The sequence below is a fragment of the Phoca vitulina genome, unplaced genomic scaffold (genome assembly GCF_004348235.1).
Source record: "Phoca vitulina isolate PV1807 unplaced genomic scaffold, GSC_HSeal_1.0 scaffold3, whole genome shotgun sequence".
In the NCBI taxonomy this organism is placed as follows: domain Eukaryota; kingdom Metazoa; phylum Chordata; class Mammalia; order Carnivora; family Phocidae; genus Phoca; species Phoca vitulina.
Window position 1 is genome coordinate 28,960,165 of NW_022589706.1, and position 23,717 is coordinate 28,983,881.

At 42.0% G+C, this 23,717-nt stretch overlaps 1 protein-coding gene across 14 annotated transcripts in view; it reads right to left on the reverse strand.

Annotated features, from left to right (window-relative positions):
* APBB2 (amyloid beta precursor protein binding family B member 2) overlaps nt 1-23,717 on the reverse strand; it is a 355,537-nt gene that overhangs the window by 160,549 nt on the left and 171,271 nt on the right. For all 14 annotated transcript variants that reach the window (XM_032400246.1, XM_032400253.1, XM_032400244.1 and 11 more), the window contains one exon: nt 19,361-20,176. In XM_032400246.1, the coding sequence (XP_032256137.1) occupies nt 19,361-20,176 (816 nt within the window). The remainder of the gene's footprint in view (nt 1-19,360; nt 20,177-23,717) is intronic.

Genomic DNA, 23,717 nt, shown 5'->3' on the forward strand with positions numbered 1-23,717 from the left:
GCTCCTGGGGGAAACGCTTCACCATCATGCAGCAAGTTCGTGGTGGGTCCAAGTGTACCCATATGGGCAAAGTAATACAGATTAAACAGTGATTTATTTCATCCCAAACTATATCTATCGTTTTAAAACTATGTTTCACCATGCTACTCCAAACTGTATATGGCATCTTCTCTTCCGCTTCTGCCAAGAAAAGCAAAGACTCTGGGATTCAGCTCCTGAAGGTTTAAATTGGGTTTATGTGCTCTGTGGAGGCAAGTGGAGGAAAAGAGAAGCAGGCAGAACCCGGAATAGTGAGGGGAGGGCAGAAGATTTAGTCTGCTTGAGTACACAGACTTCTGGTCATTTTCGTTTGGGTTTTGGTTGTTAAATTTCTTATTTTGCTTCTTGGTATTGATAAAAAGTCCACCTGAAGACTGCCAGGCATTTTGAAACTTTCACCCCCCCTACTGATGTTAACCTATCCTATCCTTCAAACTAAGAATATAACATACAAAATACTTCAGATGAAATATGGTAAATACCAAGTGACTCTGTTTATATTTTTAAAACATATGCAAAGAACACACAAAAAAATACAGATGGAGTTCTAACTAGAGCAATTTCCACCTGCTTCTTGGTCCCGAGCTTGACGTGTGGTGATTTTGTTTGTTTGTTTTTGGCAAATGAGCAGAGAAAAGCAACAAAAAGTATAGATAAGCTCTAGATGTTTTAACCCCACCTCCCAAAATAGACACGCTTTTTAATTTACAGCTTGGAAAATGCTCCTTCCCTAATTCAGCTTATCCCTCAGTTTTCTAGGTTTCTTTTATCAGCACCACGCTCTAACCAACTGAGCTAACCGGCCAGCTGCTTCTAGGTTTCTTTTAGAATCTGCAGAACACCAAAGGGTATTTTAGCTGAGGACGCTACTCACCTTACCCTTAGAGAAGGTAGGCTGAAGTGTCTCCTAAGAATTGTCTCTGAGAATGTTCAGAATGGTCTGAAACTACAAAGTTATGAAAATCCTACCAGTTACAGCCTCTCCATTCAGAACACTCACTCTTATCCCGTCTCTCTCTCTCTGCCCCCCCCCCCCAAACTTATATTGAGTGAAAATTGTCCATTAAGGCTAAAAATACTAAAGAGAAAAGCATTTTGCTAACACATTCTGGAGTTAAGGCTCAGAACTTGTTGAGAGTGGAAACGGATACCTCAGCTGACTGGTTTAGTTCACTTTAACAGCTATAGATTCGTTTTCTGATGTAATTAAACAGCATTTTAGATATATTCCTGGACAGTATTCTTGGGTGCCTCATAAGTGTGGAGTGGGGAAGAGAACAAACGCACACCTGGAAAATTTGCTGGATGCGGTGTGGGATGGCCGCATGAAGTTCGGGGACTCTGCAAGTCAGCCTGTCGTGAGGCTAGCGAGTCAGAGTCTCAAGAGCAGAACCCAGACCTGTGATGTCCAGACCCAGGGGACTGCACTGCCCTGGGGACCCACCCTCCTCTTCTCCACCTTTTCAGTTAAGGCTGATCTGACCTACAAACCAAACTCAATAGGGATGGATGGAAAACAGGGCAGCCTTCCATCTGCAAGGTCTCTGCTCTATTGTCTCCGTATCTACACATTCTAGTCTATTCTGCTGCTTATCTGAAAGTATTTTGTTTACACAATCATAGTCCCTCTTTTATTCTTTCTGGGCCTGTCCTTTAGTGGGAGAGTTAATTTCCCATTTGGAAATATTTGTAAAATCAAATTTCTGCGGAGCCCTTGCCACATGCCCAGCCCGATAACTGAGTGCTCCCCGTGCCTTCCTTCATTTCAGCCTCCCAACCGCCCCCTGAGGCAGATACTATCGTTAGCCCCATGTCACAGAGGGAAAATGCACGACGGTGAGTGACTCAACCACAAGTACACATTCAGTAATGTCAGAGCTGGGATTTCAAATATTCAATCTTTATGCTGCATCAAAGCTTATGCCACAGATCCCATTTTGGGGTCAGGAGCCAGAGAAAAGACATCCAGTAGTTTAATTTCTGGAGCCTCTAACAGTGAAAAACTCTTCTTACCCCTAATAAAAACAAAACAAAGCACTCCTTTTGTTTGTTTGGTTTTTATTTTTTTAAGATTTTATTTATTCATTCGACAGAGAGAGAGACAGCGAGAGAGGGAACACAAGCAGGGGGAGTGGGAGAGGGAGAAGCAGGCCTCCCGCCGAGCAGGGAGCCCGACGCGGGGCTCGATCCCAGGACCCTGGGATCATGATCTGAGCCGAAGGCAGACGCCTAATGACTGAGCCACCCAGGCACCCCTGTTTGGTTGGTTTTTAAAGAAAATGAATGTTTTACACAAGTTTTTCATCATGACTGTAATTCCTGTTAAACTCTGGCCAGATCATTATGGACTTTAACAAGAACACAGCACTTTACAACACCGTGGAAATCCCCGACTAAAGCAGATCAAACATCAGGATTGGAGCCGTGCTTCTCAAGCAGGGCGTGTAAAGGCATCCTCTGAAGAGCTCGTGAGAATGCAGGTTCCTGAGACCCACCTACTCGGTCTGATCCTGGAAGGCCCCCGTGAGGCCCAGGCATGTGCACTGTGAAACACATCTAGGGGAGTTGGATGCAGGTGGGCCGTAGGCCAAACCTGGAGGAAACAGTGACTTAAGAGCTGCAATGAGATTTCTTCCAAGACTTGAAAACAAAGGAGGTAAGACTGTTTTGGAGTTATCAAGCAACAACTGAGTCAGCCGATGGATCAAAGCCAAGAAATGGGACAAGAAGGAGATAAGATAGCTCCTAAACATAGTATGACTATCATCTTGTGATATAAAAAAATATATATATTTGGTCTCATTTCAGTTCCTGAAGAGGTCCTAAAACCCCTGTATTTTCCTGAGTGATGTAGCTCAGAGAGCATCTTTTGTTATTCACAATAAGCCTCCATCCACCAGAGCTGAGTTTATACTAACTAGATGAGTCTAGAGTTGGCTTCAGCATGGGGCTGATTGCCAGAGACGGAAATCTGAGGGTTGGAACTCAGTTTCATCCTTCAGGGAGGGGAGAGAGGCTGTAAACTCAATTCATCACCATTTGCCAGTGATTTAATCAATCAGGCCTATGTAATGGAACCTCTGTAAAAACCCTAAATGAAATGGTTTGGAGAGTTTCTGGGTTGGTGAACAGATCCATGGGTCAACTCCACGGGGAGAGAAACTCCTGCACTCAGGACTCTTGGATCTCGCCCTACATCCCTCTTCATCTGTAGCCTTTATAATAGAATTTATACTAAACCAGTAAGTATAAAGTGCTCCCCTGAGTTCTATGAACCATGATAGTAAATTATTCTGAGGAGAGGGTACTGAAAACTCCTGATTTGTAGTCAAGTTGGACAGAACCGTGGGTAACCTGGTGACCCACTACTTGTGACTGGCATCTGAAGTGGGGGAGGGGGGCAGTCTTACAGCGCAGAGACCTTAACCTCTGGGGTAGGTGCTAACTCTGGGGAGTTAGGATCAGGATTGACGTCCAGCTGGTGTCTGCAGAGAACTGGAGAATTGCTTGGTGTGGTAAACCCACACATTTAGTGTCAGAAGTGTTTTACGTAGGTAAAAAACAGATCAGAGTGGTAGCAATGACTTATCTTTCACTCAGTTGAAAATATTACTTTATCTTAAGAAAGAGTGTGTCAAGCAGAAAACTAGGTAGCTCGGAAAAAGCAGACCGTAGATTCAAATTCCAAAGAAGAGAGAATCTTGGCCAATGCCCTTCAAGGATTCCAGGCTCCCGACAGCATCATCCCAAGGGGAAGAAGTACAGGATGCATCAGGCTATCCAGGCCAACGCCATTTAAACATTTGATTTCTGATTCCCCTCTGGTAGAACCACATTCCCCAAGCATCCTTCTGCGTATGCTTGGGTTTCCTGTGTGACCGTCTAGAGGGAGGGAATGCCTAGTCATGCAGTTTAGGGCAAATCAGGCCACGTGATAATGACTTCTGGTTGGGAAATAATACACTAGCACTGAGAGAGTGCGCCGACTCTGTCGTGTCAACAAATCCATTACCTGGGGCCGTGATCATTCTCATTACAAATTAATAAACTGATATATTGTCTGTAGTATTTTAGTCTCACGAACTTGATGAATGAGTCTATCTCTAAGAAGCAGATCTGCTTTTAAAGCCTGGTTTGGAGTCTGTCAGGGAGACCCTAGGCTAAGGTCATGCATGCCACCAGGTAAAGTCTGTCGGGCATCTTACTTGGCAGACGTAAGTGAAAGTCAATGTCAACATCAGCTTGTGAGTAGAAGAGTACGCTTGCCTTTCTAAATGTGGCCCTTTCACTTTACTGCAGGTAAGTGAAAATTTGAGAAATGCAATGCAAGTTTAATATTTCAAATGGGAAAAAAAAAAAAAAAAGACTGATTCAAACCATCAAACTATGCCATGGGTGTTTTTCGGCAGTCCTCTAATACTACCCAACGTGGGTAAGCCACCCGTGGTCCCACTCCATCCCTACCCTATCACCTGTCTACAGCGAAGCATGCTTAGAGCCGCGATGAACCAAAAGTTCACATAAAAGTCCCAGACACTGTGGAAGAATTTGATGTCGGAGTAAAGCCACAACTCTAACTTCAGGACATCACCCCCCCACCCCGACACCCGGCTGTTCCACGTTATCTCAAACTCACGTGTCTAAAATCAAAAACATCCTCCTCCTCCTCCAAAAACTAGCTCCTCCTTCCAACTTCCTTATTTCTAAAACCATCATGTTCTTACTCTTCACATGGAAATGCTCACATCTTTGGTTCTGCCCTCTCCCTCACCATCCATATCCCATCAATCACTAAATCCTAGAGATGCCTTTCCCCTACGTCTGTGCTATTTTTAAAGCTACAGTCTCCTCTGATCATCATCATCTCCAACAGCCTGCCTCCTTTGCCCCTGCCACGTATTCTAGGCACCGAGGTCTGACATACTTTCTTCAAACTCCACCTTACTAATGACATTCTTCTTCTCGTAACCGTCAACCATTTTTCACTCACAAAAGCAAGTTCACACTTAAGCATTAGCATTCTCCAATCTGGCCTCCATCTACCTACCCGACTCTCTCACAATTAGCCTTCACAGACTCTCCTCTCCAACCAAAATGCTTGGAAGCACGGATCCTCACACTGAGAGCAAAATTCCTGGAGAGAGCTTCAGGGCGTCTCTGAGGTCGAAATGACTTTCATAATTCTAAGATGTTATTTACAGCTTTTTCCACTGTGTTGATATCTATTAACTGATAGGGCACAAAAAAATAATGGCTAAAATTGCTGGCGTTTTCAGCACGGAGCAAGACAAGGACACAAACTGTACTAGCAATCACTGTACCCGCCGATACTATATATATATATATACTCCCCACTGAAAACAATGCTAATCTCACCTAAGAATTCCTTGTTGAAGCAGTAAACTTCATTAAATCTCAATCCTTGAGAATACCTTTTTAATGTAAGCGTGCATAAAGTACTTCTGTAGATGGAGGCATGATCGTTGTTTGAGGGAAAAGGCACATGGGACATCCTTTCTTCTTAAAAGAACGACTGACAGACAAACTGTGGTTATTCAAATTCAGGTACGAGGCAGACATTTTCTCAGAAATGAATGAGGTGAGCCTGTCACTTCAAGGAAAACAACTGACAGTATTTGTTGCCGATGATAAAATGCAAGCTTTCAAGCAAAAATCAGAATTTTGGAAAACTTGTATCTGCCCCTGAGAGCTTGACAGCTTCCCAATAATTACTGACTTCTCTGATGAGATAGGTGGTGAGATTAACGAGTGTAATGTTTTCCTATTGTATAATGAAATGTGTCAACATTTGGAAGAATTTCACAACGCACTGAACCAGTATTTTCCAAATCACCAATCCATGATGTTACTAAATTATGTATGGGTAAAACATCCATTCAAAATGTATGACACGCCAATGGATTTTAATACAACAATACAACAAAGTTTACTATTGTGGTTTCAGATCCCGCAGTGTAAGTAACCTTTAAGAAACTCTCAATTATCGAGTTTTGGTGTAACATCAAAAAAGAATATCCTCAATTACCTGAAAACCTATTAAAATATTCCTCTCTTTTTCACCTTCACGTCTATATGAGACTGGCACAATTTTCTTCATTTACTTCAACCAAAACAATTTATGGAGACACAGGAAAGGTAGAATCAGATAAGAGAATCCAGCTGCCTTTGATTAAGCCATGAAGGAGATTTTTGAATAAATAAAACAATATCACTCTTCTCACTAAACTGTTGTTGGCTTTGAAAAAAATGTTTGTTTCATAAAACATATTCTATTTTGTTAACAATAATGAGTTTCTTATTCTTTTTTAAGTGGATAACTTTAAAAAATAATTGCCATTTTAATTTTTTTTTGAAGATTTTATTTTATTTATTTGAGAGAGAGACAGTGAGAGAGAGAGCACAAGAGGGGGTAGGGTCAGAGGGAGAAGCAGACTCCCCGCTGAGCAGCGAGCCCAATGCGGGACTTGATCCCGGGACTCCAGGATCGTGACCTGAGCCGAAGGCAGTCGCTTAACCAACTGAGCCACCCGGGCACCCTAATTTTTAATACAGTAAATACTGATAGGTATAATCCACATAAAAAAGATATTTGGGGCTCTCGATAATTTTTGAAGATGTGAAGGGGTCCCCAAGACCAAAAAGTTTGAGGACACTGCCTTAGAGTAATCTTTCTTGTTTCTTTTTTTTTTTCCCCTGTATGCCTACCACTTCTTTATTTCTCTAAACCCCATTTAATTTCAATTCTGTCCTTTTCTCCCAATCAAGAAATGCCTTATCTGGAACTTTATGACCCTTATCTGCTCTACATACTTGGCAAATCTCTATCTGGTACCCCCTTCCTCCTGCAGCCTACGGTCCAGTGTTACCACTCCAACTGTGGTCAAGCACGGAAATAAGTATCAGTATCACTTGAAAAAGCCTCTAACAAATGTAGAATCTCCACAATTAAAAAATTTTCTTAAAAAAAAAAAAAAAAGCAGAATCTCAGGCCCCAGCCCCACTACATCAGATTCTGCGTTTCAACAAGATCTCCAGGAGATTGTCCTGCACATTCACATTTGAGAAGCAGGGGATTTATGCATCTCCCTAATTATTGTGAATTTCCAGGAAGTAAACTAGTCCCTTTAATTTGCTGCGCTGCTCACAAGGAGGGCACGGGCGATGAGCACCGGATGTCATATGGCAGTGTTGAACCACTGAATTGTACAGCTGGAGCTAATATTACACTGTATGTTAACTAACTAGAATTCAAATAAAAACTTAAAAAAAAACCCAATCTACTTTTTATAATAATCATTCACTGAAACATGCTCACCCATTGTATGAACTCGTTTCTGGCGATTAACAAAACAACAAAAGCCAAACAGCCTATATCCCAAAGAATCTTTCCACCCCACAGCAAAGACAATACGACAGTAATAATAATGGTAGCTAACATTTCAAAACATGCTTTCTGCGGGCCGGGTACTGTGCCGAGGACTTCATGTAACAATCTTATAAGGTAGGTCCTACTATTATTATTCCCACTTTAGAGATAAGACAGCTGGGGCTCAGAGGTTAAGAAAGTGATAAAGTGGGATAAGCCAGGATATCTGCCTCTAAAACCCAGGAAGTGATGAAGGCCAAGAGATGGATAAAGAGATTTAAAAGAATCTTGAGGAAGGAGCCTGTTAGTTCTCTGAGGGCAAGATTACATCTCAGTCTGGGATTCACCCAGAGCACTAGCTCAGTACCTGCACGTTTAGGAACTCAGTAGGCATTCATCAGACTGAAACCATGTGAGTGGAGTAAGGGTAACCTATCAACCTTACTAAGAGTATCCTAAAAATAAATTTTTATTTATAATTAAAATGATTTAATTTTTACTCTAGATTTTACCAATCCAATAGTCCTTAACTCCATTAAAGATATGATAGAACTGAGTTAAAAATGCTTCTCTCTGGTATTTTATACATGGAGTCCGTTCTCTGACCCAGGGCTCTTATTCCATAGCACACAGAGGAAAGGTCATCAGGAGACAGAGGGACAAGAAATGAACTAAAATGGTGAAAGCCACTTGGAAATCCTGAAAGAAGCTGATGCTTGCTCTGGGTAAAGAAAGGAAGTCATGGAATGTCTCCCTTGTCCACAATGAGCAAGGGATGAAAGGAAATGTTGGTTAGAGGCCCCCCCACAGGACACACACCTGGAGCAGATAGAGAAAAGCAAAGTAGTAACTGGAGAGTCAGCCCATTCCTGAGCAGTATCCCTGGAGGCTTCCATCACCAGGTGTCTTGCCACCTTTAGTCCTTGAACTTCCCCTGCTATACCTCCCATCAGTCCCTTCCCAATGATTTAGAGTTGGGGTCAGCCCCACCCTCTCACTTTCTGACAACTTCACATGGAGCTATAACCACATTTTCTTCTAGAACATTCCAGGAAAGGGTTCTGTGGTTCTACTAACACGACTCTACGTGCCTGTTAGGGACTGAACATGGTTTCCTGTGCCAGCCATCTTGTAGACCTTGTACGACCCTCACATATACTATCATTTATATGAGAAAAAGAATCCTGGTAACAAAGAAACAACAGACCAAAACCAGTTTCCCAAACAAGCCATTTACAGGATGGAGATCTACCTTTACCATATTTCAGAGGTACCAATTCAGTTTTATATGAAGACTTCTTCAAATAACACTGAGGGAGAAAAATAATCAACTAACAATGTTCCTCATGATACTGAGCAAGAATCCTTTTGAGGATTAAATTCAATCATATTCAAGAGGAAATCTATGGAAAGCTAAACAAAAAGAAAAAAATGAAAGTTCACACGTGGTAAATATCATCTCCCCTCTTAGGTACAAAGAAGAATGTTTTGGAGTTGGAGTTATCCTGTTTTCTTGCTTTCTGACCATTCCACATGGAATGCTGACCATGTGTGATTTTTTTTTTTTTTAAGTAGGCTCCATGCCCACAACCCTGAGACCAAGACCTGAGCTGAGACCAAGAATCGGACACTTAACCCACTGAGCCACTCAATGAGTGCCCCAATCACGTGTGATTTTCTAACAGTCAGATGATTTGATTTTTCCAATGAAGTGTTTGAATATGAAGCTTTTATTTCACTGTTTTGCATCTAAGGGTTTTAACAGGGAAATGCAATATGTAAATTATAAGGATAGTTGTTGACTACCTTCACATTTATGAAAGCGAACTGAGTACATTACCTGCGTCAGACTCGAGGCACAAAATTTATGAACCACCCACATTCTAGCTTTTGAAAAGCTAATGTTTCTCCTCCTTTAACCAGATTAACAGATGGAGAACACTGAGAAGTCATCTAAAGACGTTTTTGAAAATTTCAAGCATGTTTTGCTTAACAGTTCATGTCACGCTTTATAATTCTAGCAGAAGGCCTGGGACTGACACTGGAATGACCATGGCCCCAGGATGTTGCCGTTGCATGCAGCTGTAACAGGCAAGACCAACACGATGTGAGTTTCTTCTACCATAACGGTTTCATGTGTATGTGGCAGCTGAGTCCACTGACACACAGAGCAGGAGTCCCCGAGTCCAGTGCCTTGAGCTAGGAAGGAAAGGACCCACCTAAATGGAGGCCACTGACTAGGACCTCTTTGGCACTCACACTCAGTGTTGTGAGATTCCTGGATTGACAAGAGAGATGAGAAACCTGTATTTTTAAGTAAGAAAAGCTCCCAATTTCTAAGCATTGGCATCTAATTCAAAGTTTTCTAAAACACCGTTTGCCGGACCAAACCTGTCTGTGGGCTGTCTGTGTGCCCTCCAGCACTGCCGATGTGTGATCTCTGAAGATTTCCTGGCATCATACGGCTTCTGCATTGCCCTAAAGTTAAGGTCATATCTTTTTTTTTTTTTTTTTTTTAAGATTTTATTTATTTATTTGAGAGAGAGAATGGGAGAGAGAGAGAGCACATGAGAGGGGGGAGGGTCAGAGGGAGAAGCAGACTCCCTGCTGAGCAGGAAGCCCGATGCGGGACTCGATCCTGGGACTCCAGGATCATGACCTGAGCCAAAGGCAGTCGCTTAACCAACTGAGCCACCCAGGCGCCCGTTAAGGTCATATCTTTTTCTCTTATATTCGACATAGCTCCTGAGAAAATCCTGTGTGTTTGGTAAGCAATGTCTCTCAAACACAGGTAAGAAAAACATGGCAATTACCAATATCCCTGCCTGTCTGTTCCTAAGCTTGGAGCAAAAGGAATAACCCCATCTCTATCTGCCAAGTTCCCTGAACTATCTTGCCCTTCAGAGCTGAGCCACACTGCTAAATGTTAAGCTTAACTGTGTCTTCATCATGTTTTCCTTCCCTTTCCACACTAATTCCCCGTCTCAGCTGGGTTTGTGATTTCAGACCCCTCCCCCCAGGGTCAGGCCCACATCTAGGTTTCCTTATCTCTACAACAAACATTTTGGACGAAGGTAACCCCCAAACCATCTTGAGCCCCCCCAGCAACACATTCTGTTCATTTATCAATTCTCAGAATACCTACAAATGTAAGATGTCCTTCTTGAAAAATATGAACATGGTAATTTCTGCAAATATCCTCTCACATCTCCTCTGTGTTACAGATATTAAGGAATTACCTATGAAGACACCTGTGCTGGGTTGAGTCGTAACCCCACCCCCATTTATATCCACCCAGAACCTCAGGATTTGCAGATGTAGTCAGCTAAGGTGAGGTCATACTGGATTGGGGGGCCCTAAACCCAAGGACCGGTGTCCTAATAAGAAGGCCATGGGAAGACACAGGCAGAGATTGCAGTGCTGGGGCGACAGGCCACAGAGTACCAAGCATTGCCAGGAACCACGGGAAGCTTGGGAGAGGCAAGCAAGGGAGCTTCGGAAGGAGCCCTCAGAAGCAGCGCGACCTGGTGACACTTTGATTTTGGACTTTTAGAACCACAAGAATAAATTTCTGTTGTTCGAAGCCACTGAGTACACGGCAATTTGTTACAGTAGCCCTAAGAAACAAATAAAACATCTAAACATCTACTCATCTTCTTTGCTTGGAAACTTAGGCTGCCCTGGACCTGGGGTGGGCCTTATCTTTTCACACCAACTGAAGTATTGACATGTGCAAAATGAAACGAAGAATACACAGACCCATGTAAAAGGCACTCTTCATACGGTGGGGGCTGCGTCCATGGCAATAAGAATCTGTAGGTCAGCTATCTGAGGTCTCAGACTGATTCTCATTTATTTCTAGGTCTCAGGCACCTACCACAGAACACAGAATGGGCTCTTACAAAATGACTGGCATATGTATGTATATATGAAGTAACAAATCAAAGAAAAAATGGATGAAATAATGAACAAAATTATGATGAGCAAACTCACAAACCCCTGAACTGTTATTAACTTACGTGGATAATGCTGCTCAGTGAAAATCAACGTAAAGTTACAGATCTATTTCAGTTCCCCATGGATGTGGGTAAGTTCAAGCTGGCTGATGCTCTGGATGTTTCTGTAGCATCTTGGCTTTTAAAATCATAAGCCTGGGGGCACCTGGATGGCTCAGTCTGTTAAGCATCTGCCTTTGGCTCAGGTCATGATCCCAGAGACCCAGGATCGGGTCCCACATTGGACTCCCTCCTCAGTAGGGAGTCTGTTTCTTTCTTTGCCCCTTGCCCTGCTCATGCACGTGCCCACATTCTCTCTCTCTCTCCTCAAATAGAATTTTTTAAAAAAAGTCATAAGCCCCTATGTATTTATTTTTTTTAAGATTTTATTTATTTATTAGAGAGAGAGAGGCATAAGCAGTGGGGGGAGCGGCAGAGAGAGAGGGAGAAGCAGACTCCCCGCTGAGCAGGGAGCCTGATGCAGGGCTCAATCCCAGGACCCTGAGATCATGACCTGAGCCCAAGATAGAGGCTTAACCAACTGAGCAACCCAGGCACCCCTCTCTATGTATTTATTAATTTAAGGTTCTTCTGTGAGGATAAGGAATTTAGGCAGATAGTGCATGATGAAAGTTGACCAAAATTCTTCAAGTCACCAGTAGTACTTTTGTCTCTAGGGGCCCACTGAGTCACAATCCCAGCAGCTACATGCCCTCCATCAAGGGCAGGAGAGCATTTCCTCGCACCTCTGGGAGCACCTGACTCAGGCGCACCCTTCTCTTTCTAAGTAGCCACTCTGCTCACACTAGTCTCTCCCAGAAACTAACTTGCCCAAACTGGAAAACAAAGTTTTTCTTTTCTTTTCCTTTTTTAAAAAATTTATTTATTTTAGAGAGAGCATAAGCAGGAGGGGCAGAGGGAAAGGAAGAGAGAATCTCAAACAGACTCAAACAGCCTGATGTGGGGTTCGATCTCATGACACTGAGATCGCTATCTGAGCTGAAACCAAGAGTCGGATGCTTAACTGACTACACCACCCAGGCGCCCCAATTTTTATTTTCAAAATGCCAGTAAAGCAGAGAAAAGAGTGGGGGGAAATTACAAATTAAACTTCTTTAGTAATTAATTGAAAAGAAAAGAAGAAAAAAAGAGATTCTTTACTTTTTAACACCTCTAAGGGCAATGCCTTCCTCAGATCTCCATCTGATGCCTATTCAGTCCCCAGCACAGGTAACTTGAAGTACCTGACTGTCCACATCCCCATCAACTGAAGTTTCCTCCTCTGAGCATCCTCTACCCCACAGCCCTCTGGCCCCTCACAGTCCCTTCCTGGTGCATTTGAATCTATCTATTGTCTTGTGCTCACTACCAGACTATTAGACTTTTGCTACCATTCATTTCATTATATTTATCTGTTTCCTAAAGTATAATATTTTAAAATGAAAGAGCAACCAAAAACTATCTTGAACATTTAAGGGAATACTTTTTTTCTTGTCTAGAACTTTCCAAAATACCTAATTGAGCAAAATCATTTTCTTCCCTAAGTTCATGGGGTGAGACAAGAAATATTTTTATATGTCTTACCCCCAGGGTACAAAAATCTAATTTGGAAACCACATCATCTACCCCAGAACACAGTGTGTCCAAGCTATTCTGGAAACATCTCACATCTGTCTTCTTGAATTCCTCCTGTCACATCATGGAACTCTCAACTGAGAAGACAAGACAGGAAGGCTAGTGAATCACCAAAGGGTATTTAAGAGATTAAAATTAATCCAGTAGGGCAAACCAGCTGAAAATAAGGCCTTTCCTATATCCTGGAACTAGTTTTTTAAGGGATCGGAGCTTTTGAAAAGCAATTTAAAAATCATTTATAGTTGAAATTACCAGAAAACAAGCGACAAAGAATGAACATTTAAACGAAGTTTTTGGAAGAGTTAATAGTATAAACTTATCCAAAGTTCTAGCCCTCTTAAGCTAGCTAAAGCCAGAAATAAGAAGAGTTGCCAATTATGTCGACATAATTAGGTTGGTGCCTTGGCTTTCCCCCTCACCAGCTATCCAGCTTGCCAAAGAGGTCCACTTTGCTTGCCTTAATACTGGAAACCAATCAATGCATGACATCAAAGGATTCAAACTCTCGAGCAACATGGATCAATCTGCAACGCAAGGTGAAGTGTAAAGGCAAATGTAATCGAAACAGCCCTTTTCCTTGGCACGGGCCTTTCTGACTTGCAGACCTATAGCCTCAAATACGAGGAATGTTTGTGGCAGACTGAGTGACCAGCCCCCATTCTCCATCGCTCCCAGGAGCCTGGAATATAAATCATCCTATCCAGGTGCTCTTCACAATTATGGTTTACAAGCCGTGTTTACTTTTTCTGTTTCTATAGGTGTGCTTGATGTAGCAACCCTCAGAGACCATGCAAGTTTATCATCCAGCTCCAGCTACCCAACCGGCAACGAGATAGCACTAATACAGCCTTTTATTATGTATTACGTTCTCTTTGAAGGGGTTCGTATCTTTGAAGGGGTAATGAAGACTTGGCTCCTGCTTTCACGGAGCTCTATGTCTAAATGGAAAGTTTCAAGTGAGGTCACAAACTGCTGAGGCGAACATGATAAAAGAAATCTGAAAACATTCTTTTGGGTAGCGAGAAAGGACTTTCAATAACTCAGAGGGTCTTGAAAGGTTTCACAGAGGAAATAACATTTGAGCTACATCTCAATTTTTTATAAGAACAGAAAAATCCGGGGCACCTGGGTGGCTCAGCCGGTTAAGCTTCTGCCTTCAGCTCAGGTCATAACCTCAGGGTCCTGGGATCGAGCCCTGAGTCAGGCTCCCTGCTTGCAGGGAGCCTGCTTCTCCCTCTGCTCGTGTTCTCTCTTGCCATCTCTCTCTCTCTCTCAAATAAATAAAATCTTAAAAAAAAAAAAAGGGATGGAAAGATCATCTAAAATATAATTTTCCATTTTCCAGATTCTCAAGGTAACTACCACACACACCCAGCTGAAGATTAAATCTCACATATTCAAGGCGCTGGAGGTCATATACCTATGTCTCAAGACTATGGTACAGTGGAAAAACACGGGATGCTGTGTCTGAATACATTGGTTCAAGTCCCACTATGGCCACACGAGTACGAGAAAGTAGCATGAACAAGATTCTATGGACACATAGTAGGCCCACAGAATTTCACTGTGCCTTTCCTATAAGGCTGTTTTTTCAGCCTCACCTATTCCGAGGCAACTTTGTCAATTATGTTATAAAATATGTACCCAACATCAAAATCAGACGTTGACTGAGCTGTAACATCAAATGATGTACTGACTACATCAGGGCCATTTGGGGATATGTAGATGGCCTCCAGTTTTATTTAATCATTATTTATTTACTAAGTTCACCTGCTGTATTTCAGGCATTGACAATACAAATACAAAGATGAAGACAGACCAATCCCTGCCCTTAGAGTGCAGAAAGTCCTAACTAAAATCAGAGTCCAAAATATAGGCAACTCATAATTAAGGAAGAAGGAAATTTTTCCATCCCACTGCTGCAGTGATAATGGTGATCACTAATAATAATAAGCACTAATATTTATTAAACTCTTGGTGTATGCCAGCCATTGTTCTAAGAGCCCTTTGAAGATGCTCTCACTGAATCCTCACAACTGATCTATGCCAGACCCTATTATCATGCCCACTTTACACATGATAGGCTATGTGAACTGCCTGCCTCTAACCAAGCTGAGATTCAAACTCAGGAAGTTGAGCCTAGAGCCCATGTTCTCAATGATAAGTTAATGATGCATAAGGCCCAAAGTCACACCATCTAGATTTTGTTTTCTCTGTGTATATCCTGCCTTTGTCCACATTAGTAATGAACCTAATGTCGGCATGGCTAGTCTACAAGATCCACCCAGCTTCATACTCTGTATCTTTGATTTTAGTAAGCCCCGAATTAAACCTAAATTACATGTTGGTACCAACAAGGCACTGAAACCTGTCCCCAGGAAGCATCAGCATGTATCTTTCAAAAATTTTCATGAAACAAACATAAACCAGCAGATGACTAACAGAGAGACGACACACAATCTGACCAACCTAAACTTATCTAAGTCACCGTGCTTACCTGGGGCCACGGAGGGAACTGTATTTCTGGCAAAATGCTAACAGATCACAAGTTCTCACCTTCAAATACCAAAATGGGATGCAACCCTTTCTTTTAGAATCGGGGTCAAGGCATTTCTTTGAACTTTGGTAAACTCCTATGAAACTCAGTGATTTCACAGATGCTGTTCTTTTTCCTAATCGGCTCTTGTTTTCTCAGAGGACAGACTACACGGGAGGAAAAGAGAAGCAACATATTGTATACATTGATTGATCGTGCAAAAAAAAAGTTACCAAAATGCTGGAGGGGGCAATTCAGAAAGAAAGAGAACGAGAAAGAAGTCAATCTCTGGGTTAGGCAGTGCATTTTATTTTATAAATAGCAGTCTAACTTGGAAAGGATGCCCCGAAGGTAGAAATGAGTCTGTTCTATTTTTCTCGGCTCCCCAAAGCACAGTCTGCAATCCAAAGATAACTGTGTCATGATTTAGTCATAAAACACACACCACTGTGATGGGTATTTACTTAACACACAGCAGATAAGCAAATATATACACTCGGCAATGCAGACTAGTATGCATGTACTGTGTGTAACGGCGATGCATACCAGCATCTTACAAAAATTTGCTCTTACTTCTTCTTTTCTTTCAACAGTTAGCATTTGTGTTTATTATATACATAAACATGTATATACTATATGAAATGTATAATAAACACTGATTTTACCATTGTAAGTGAAACATACAATGTTTCATTTAAACTGCTCCTGATCATTGTAAACACTAACGGTATGTTTCAATGGACAGACAGAAACCAAGAGAAATACAAATGCTGAAAATTCGATGATTTTTTTTTACTCACTAATTTATGCGGCGGTCACTACCTGAAACTCGGAAGTGTGATCCTGAAGTAAAGAGGTTTCGTTTCAGTAGGAGTTCACAACTGGCTATGAGGAAATTCCAAAAGAATTCCCCAAAACTATTGATATTAATATTTTGAGACCTTGCAGCATGCTGAAATAAGTACAGAGATCCCAAAGTGACCATATGTTGAACAACAGCACAGGTCTGGGGGCGCCTGGATGGCTCGGTCGGTTAAGTGGCCGGCCGACTCCTGATTTCAGCTCAGGTCATGGTCTTAGGGTCACGGGGTTGAGCCCCGTGTCAGGCTCCGTGCTCGGTGGGGAGTCTGCTTGGGATTCTCTCTCTCCCTCTTCCTCTCCCCCTCACCCTCGTGCTTTCTCTCTCTCTCTCAAATAAATAAATCTAAAAAAAAAAAAAAAAAAAATAGTACAGATTTGGTTCTTAAGCATGTTTTTAAAAAACTCAATCTCGCTGCTTTAGAGTTATAGCTAACACACTCTTTTGAGCATATCTGACTCAAAATGTCTATCCTTAGCCACCCATTAAGGGACATCACCATATTGTCAATCTTCCTTTAAAACGTGAAGGTCTTCAAAACTGGCTTTAAGAGAGGAGAATGAACGTATCCTCTCCCCTTGTGTCAAGAAAGCTCTAACTCAGTTCCCATCATGTGCCAAGCACCAGAGAAACACAACAGAAAGTGATGCCAGGCCACTGAGCAAAGGAGCAGTGAGCAGAGGGGAGCCCAGGAAGGTGTCCCAGAGAGAGTCAGAGCGAGCAGAGTACGTGTGTTCAGCCTGCATTCCGTGCTCCCCACAGACCCTTACTGACACCCTCACTCAACCAGAGAAGGGGCTGTGGACAGAAACGATCCAAACACTCAGCGGTGAGGGAATCATTAAACAAACCATGGAGCTTGAATATTTTGAGAACTTGCCGCATGCTGAATTAAGTACAGAGGGTGGAAAAGCATGCCTGATACTTAAAAAACCTGAGGTAGAAAAGCACTGCGTCCTCATATGTGCTGCTCTACAAAATACATACGTAAGAGGAAAAAGCAAACCATTTGTAAAGCTCTCTCTTGTAATTTTTTTCTTGTTTTACCTTTTTATTGTGGAGAATATTAAAGGATACAAAATTAGAGAGAACAGAATAATAAACCATTATGTACCCATCTTTAACAATTATCAGCTTAGGGGCAGTTTGGTTTCTTTCTTTTTTTTTTTAATCTCCACCTCTATTATTTTGGAGAAAATCCCATACACAATATTATTTATATTAGTATACATTTTATTACATTATATCTATTATACTATTATATATTAGTATATATCTCTAAAAGATAAGGATTCTTTAAAAATATCATTATCATAAAATTTGGGTAAATCTTAAAATTTATTATAAAGGTGGGTATATGCCTAAAATGTTTTCTGAAAGGAAATATTTAAAAAAAAAAAAGACGACGACGACAACAGTGGCCATCACTGGGGAAAGGGGCTAGAGTGAGGAACAGGGGAGACTTTACTGTTCATTTAATACCAGGCAGTAAAATTTGAAATTTGCCTCCAACAGAAAGCACCGTGCCTGGGAGAGCAGTGGGAAGACTGTCAGGACAGAGGAAGACAATGAGGTCTTGGTGGCACTGCTGAAAACAGCAAGTGGAGTTTGGCTGGGAGAGACTCAAGGAGTCCTTGATGTAGATTCCAATACAGGGTCCATCCGCTATAGGATATGAATCCTCTCAATGGGTAAAAGGTAATAGCTGTGAACTCAGTAACATCACTAAACATAATTATACTTCCAGTAATGTGCAGGTCTAGACATTTATGAGATGAAATGGACTCATCTCAACCTCCCTACTGCCATCTCCAGCTACAGCGGGCTGATGAAATCCATCAGCTAAAGTAACGCGATTTTAAAGGGCACTTCAAAAACAGTTTGGTTTTTTTTAAACAAGTCAATGTCTTCACTTTCTCCTTCTCTTTTCCTTATCTAGAGTCCTTGTAATTTCTCCGCCTTATAGGTTGCAGAAATGTTATTTCCTTCCATGGTGGTGCTGTTATATTTACAGCACATTAACAGGGTCTTGGAACCCACTATGGTAGGAGCTGGGTTACTGGGTTACGATAGAGAAATAAGCCTTTGTGAGTGCTTGTTTACACTGAATTTAGATACAACCAAGTGCTCCGCGTGTTTTAATCTTATCATCAGTATACTGGGGGAGCCATGAGAAGATGCAATTGAAAGTGGCTGGCTTTTAGAACCCTGTTCATTTCTGTCCGAACTGTGATTCCTCTGACAAATCCAAAGATGATACAGAGATAGACAAAGTCAAGAAAGACTGGTCTCAATTAGACTAGTTAAAATCCTGAACTTCTGAATATATTAAAAGAAAAAAAAAAAAAAAAACACCATTTTCTTACTTTCAAATATCACATGAACAAGGCTAATAACATGTTCCCCAGTAAAGGTCAAAGGGAAATGTCTATAATAAGTAGACTTAAACTTTGTAAACTTCTAACTTTTCATTAGTTTGAGCATAAATCCGTTCCGAGAAATTTAAAATAGTTGGTTCTTTTAATCAAGCTATATGCTGACCTCTGCAACTGTATTTCTTTTCTTATTTTGCTGAACAAAACCCAGTATTTCTAGATAGTATATTGAAATAGTTCACCTAAGCACTGGCATTGTAATTTCTAAACAGATGATGTTTTACTGTACTTAACACCAAGGACCCATTTGTTTGACAAAAATGCTCACAGGACAAGCACCTGATGTAAGAACCAAAATGAAACCACTGAGAAATCTATTTTCCACACAAAATGCCTAATTTTACCCCAAGAGGCTTAACGTTCTTCTCTGCCCACAAATGGACTTTTTTTGGTCGGGCTAGAGATTAATTCCATCAATAACTGAACACACCCAGAGGAAGTGCCGCATGAGTCTACACCCTTTCCCGGGGGTACCTGTTTCATCCGGGGAACTGGGTGAGGCACTGTCTTGGGACAGTGTTGTCCAGCTGGACTCCTCATCGCTCGGTGCCAGGTTCTGGATCCGGTGTAGCGCGCAATCGGTTTTGGCCCCCGTTTTAGGATGATCCTTCTTGGTCTCTGGGCTGGATGACACTGTGGCCACTTGACCATCTTCAGGGCTGAACTGGGCTTTGTTTGGTTTCTGCGGCAGCACCTCGCCATTCCCAATGACGGTGGAGGCCGGGCCCTGGCCCGGCTGGGACTTCTCTTCCACAACCCCGTGCTGGTTGCCCGAGTTCTGCTCTACGTCTCTGGCTGAGGTTTCCAGGTCTGCATAGTAATTTAGGAAGCTCTTGGTTCTCCGGGGTTGGGAGGGTAAAATTTCACAGCCTGAGGAATCACACGGGTGGGGCTCTTTGCCCTCTAACTTCTCAGAAGTTATGTTGATGACCGCCGTGGGGCTGACGTTTTTGTTGGGGTCCTGCTGTCCTTGTTCTGCAGCCTTCCGGAGCTGGTTCTCCCCATTTTTCACCAGCTTGATGTTAGCAGAGCCGTTTCCCAGCAGGGGCTGTGCAGCTGGATCAGAGAGGCCCATCGCCACCTGGATGTTAGTTAGTGCATATTTTTTCCTGCATTTGGGGGGCGTGCTGTTCTTGGTTTCGGTGTGTTTTATCTCCGCATTCAACAGTTCATTGTGGGAGGAACGGAGATGAAGGGTATTTGGTGGTGTGGCCGGGCTGTTTCGATTCGTGATGTCTGTGGCTCCGCTGCTGGCCATAAACCCTGCCACAGTGTCTACACCCGCGTCAGCTGGAAACAAAGAAACTCGTCGTTAGCTGCCTGACATGATTAAACTGCTTGGCATACAGTGAGCCAACATTTTTATACAAAAAAATTGGAAGAGTTAATGCTTCCATTGCATACATTCTTTGTTTTTTTTTTAAGATTTTATTTATTTATTTGACAGAGAGAGACAGAGCGAGAGAGGAACACAAGCAGGGGGAGTGGGAGAGGGAGAAGCAGGCTTCCTGCGGAGCAGGGAGCCCGATGTGGGACTCGATCCCAGGACCCTGGGACCATGACCTGAGCCGAAGGCAGACACTTAATGACCGAGCCACCCAGGCGCCCCTCCATTGCATGCATTCTTATAGAACTGACCCATTTTCCTCTTTATTTTCACTGTTCACTCATAAATTAAATAGGAACAAATAAAAGGCTTAATGTGGATACACAAAAGCCAATTTATAGAAAAGCTAAGCGGTCTAAGGGTCCAAAGTTTATTTAGCATCTCCCTTTTGCATTCATATAAAAGCATTTTCTTCTGGTCATTATTCACAACCTTGAAAATCACCCCCTTTCTACACATTCACACCACAATTCTATTCTGCAGTTCCTTTGGGCAACAAAAAAAGTTGCTCAAAAATCCTCTGGGGCTCCAGCTTTCTTAATTAACCTAAAAGGTCACTGTTCATTGATGCACCATACATCCAAGGTCATTTTTCTCAACCATGTTTGGAAATTGTGTTCCAAATGCCTGGAAAAGCCAAATCTCCATTAGAGTTTGCTAATAATTTTGTGAACATTTTTGACCTGGGCTTAGTATTTGTACGAAACAGACATTTTTGAGAAATGGCTCAGTTACTCGAGAATGTACACACACACACACACAAAACTATTACTAATAATGCAGCCTTGAGCCCTTGGCTACTGCCGTGTTAGAGCCCCCATAGGAGTCTGAATACATTCCACTGAATTAAAATACAGACTCAGCTGTTCGCAGTCCTCATGTGCCCTTACAGGACTCCTAGGAAACCACCTGACAGTTGCATTTATCTCAAATATTGTTCATACCATCAATGATTTATTCCATGTGTCTCTTGCTAGGAAGAAAGAAAGGTTACTCAGACTAGAAGGGAATAAAATTCATCAACAAGAATTCCTAAGGTTTCACATTTCTCAGTCTATGAAGAATGACCCCTTTCTTATCTGATCCTTTGCCCTCCACAGAGACTTCAGTGAGTTTACACCAGCAAATGAACCAAAGCACAGCTCCTAACATTCCTAAAATTGTATTGTGATAGCTCCCTCTTCCACCCCCAGGCAAAACAGGGACCTTCCTTTTGGGAGCTTAGAGGTATTCCTTTCTATCATCAAATACTCAGAATCACCTACTTTAGGAAAGAGTCACCCACTCATCCTGGAGTCTGTATGCTTCTAGAAAGGCAGGCAACATATGCTGTAGGCAGTGCCCACATTTATAACGCAATGACCGTGTGGCCTACAGAGATAGTTAAGGGCTGTAACCTGAAGTGGTTAAACCTCGGACCCCATTCTTATAGAAGTGTTATTTATCAGGACTCCTGCTTACCCAGCAACACAGCTAAGCACCTGGGCTTCATTTTATAGGAAAAGAGAATCTAGTTTGCTTCTCCCTTTTAAACAATACTCTGATGACTACATTTTTTATTTATTTTTTTTAAAGATTTTATTTATTTACTTATTTATTTGACAGAGAGAGAGAGAGAGAGATAGTGAGAGAGGGAACACAAGCAGAGGGAGTGGGAGAGGGAGAAGCAGGCTTCCCGCTGAGCAGGGAGTCCGATGCAGGGCTCGATCCCAGGACCCTGGGATCATGACCTGAGCCAAAGGCAGACGATTAATGACTGAGACACCCAGGTGCCCCGTGATGACTAAATTTTTAAAAATTATACCGTTCTAACTTTACTACCATTTTCATGTATTCCAATTTAGAATTCACCCTCACTCAAGAGTAGCACTTGACATGAAAGGGCTCACCTTGAACCCACATGAAGTTTTCCCTGACACACTTATCTATAACATGGGCACACAAGAGAAAACTCTTGGTTATTCAGAATGACATTACTATGAGAAAGTAGGAAATCTTTGGCTTTTTTAAAGACATCACAGAAAAATTTCTATGAGGCTATTTTATAATGTCAGGTACTATATTCTAGCAATGTTATTAGGGAGAAAGTTTTATTTACTTTGTTCATAACCATAAACATTTTCAGAAAGAATACTATCAAAATTTCTAGGTGATTAAATAGCTTTTATATCCTAGGTGTGACAGATAAAAACTTTAGCCATGTTCTCATTAGCCTTCTGGATCCCACTGTCCTCCCTATGCCCTTTGTAACTCTTCTGTGTGCTAGAAAACACGAAGGGGAGGTTTGGGCGGGTTACATTAGAACAACAGGACCATCCTGTACAAAACAGGTTTGTTTGTGCTGTTTTTGTAGATCAAAGCCTGAACATAGTTTGAGTGTGTTTTAGATATTAAATGATGGTATCATCTGAGAGCAAAATCAAAGGTTCACATCTAGAACTCAGGCAACCAAGTTAATGCTATGAAGTATACGGTTGTCTCTAGGAGTTAACTATCAGCTAGGCGGTCATCTGGGGTCAAAAGAAGTAGGCAGAAGTTAGCAAATTCCTAGAAAGACCAAGGCTTCAAAGAAGGAGGCCCCTGAAAGTGGGAGGCAGTGCCTGTGAGGATAAGAAGAGAGAACTCAGGGCTAGGGAGACAAGGCTACTTACTAGCTGAGTGATCTAGGACACAAGACCTTCAGCGTCCTTTTCTGAAAAATGGGGACATTAATAGCACCCGGTTGTTGTGAGGATTAAAATGAGAAATGCATGCAGAGAGTTTCGCATAGTACGTAACAATAAATGTAAGCAACCCTCATCCCTTTACAACCAAGGGACAGAGCACAGGGTTGCCTGCCAGGGCCCCCAAATTTACCACCTGATTTGCTCCAAGTGATAGAAATGGTCCTGTTGTATGGACACAGAGAAAGTAAACAGACTAACAAGATGGGATAAAGACGTTGGGTCCAGAAGGGTTTAATAATAGGGGAAAAAATTCCTCAGTGTAAGAGAAAGGAGGTTTGTGTTTCTTTTTTAAAGCAAAGAAAATCTTACAATGTGTCTTTAAATCTTCTATTTGGCTGTTTTCTTCGGAATCTAAAAGCTTAAGAATAAGTCCAAATTCTTTGATATAACAGATAAGTTAATTAAACTCTCCATCTCTTTCCTGTAAAATCGTGAGAGTAATAGTAACTTCACCTCACTGAGTTTTGTCAAAAACTAAGAGAGATGGCTGTCAAGTATTTAACCTAACGGCTGGCATATTGTTAGGGATTAATACTATTTTACAGTTCCTTCCTTCCTCACACACTTTTGTCTCTGATCACCATACCTCAGGCCACCACATTTATTGAGCACTTTCTTCTTGCCAGGCACCATGCTGGGAATCGGGAAACCAAGACACACAAGGTCCAACCTGCTAAGTGCTTTCAGCCTTGTTGAAGACAAACACACAATAATGTGA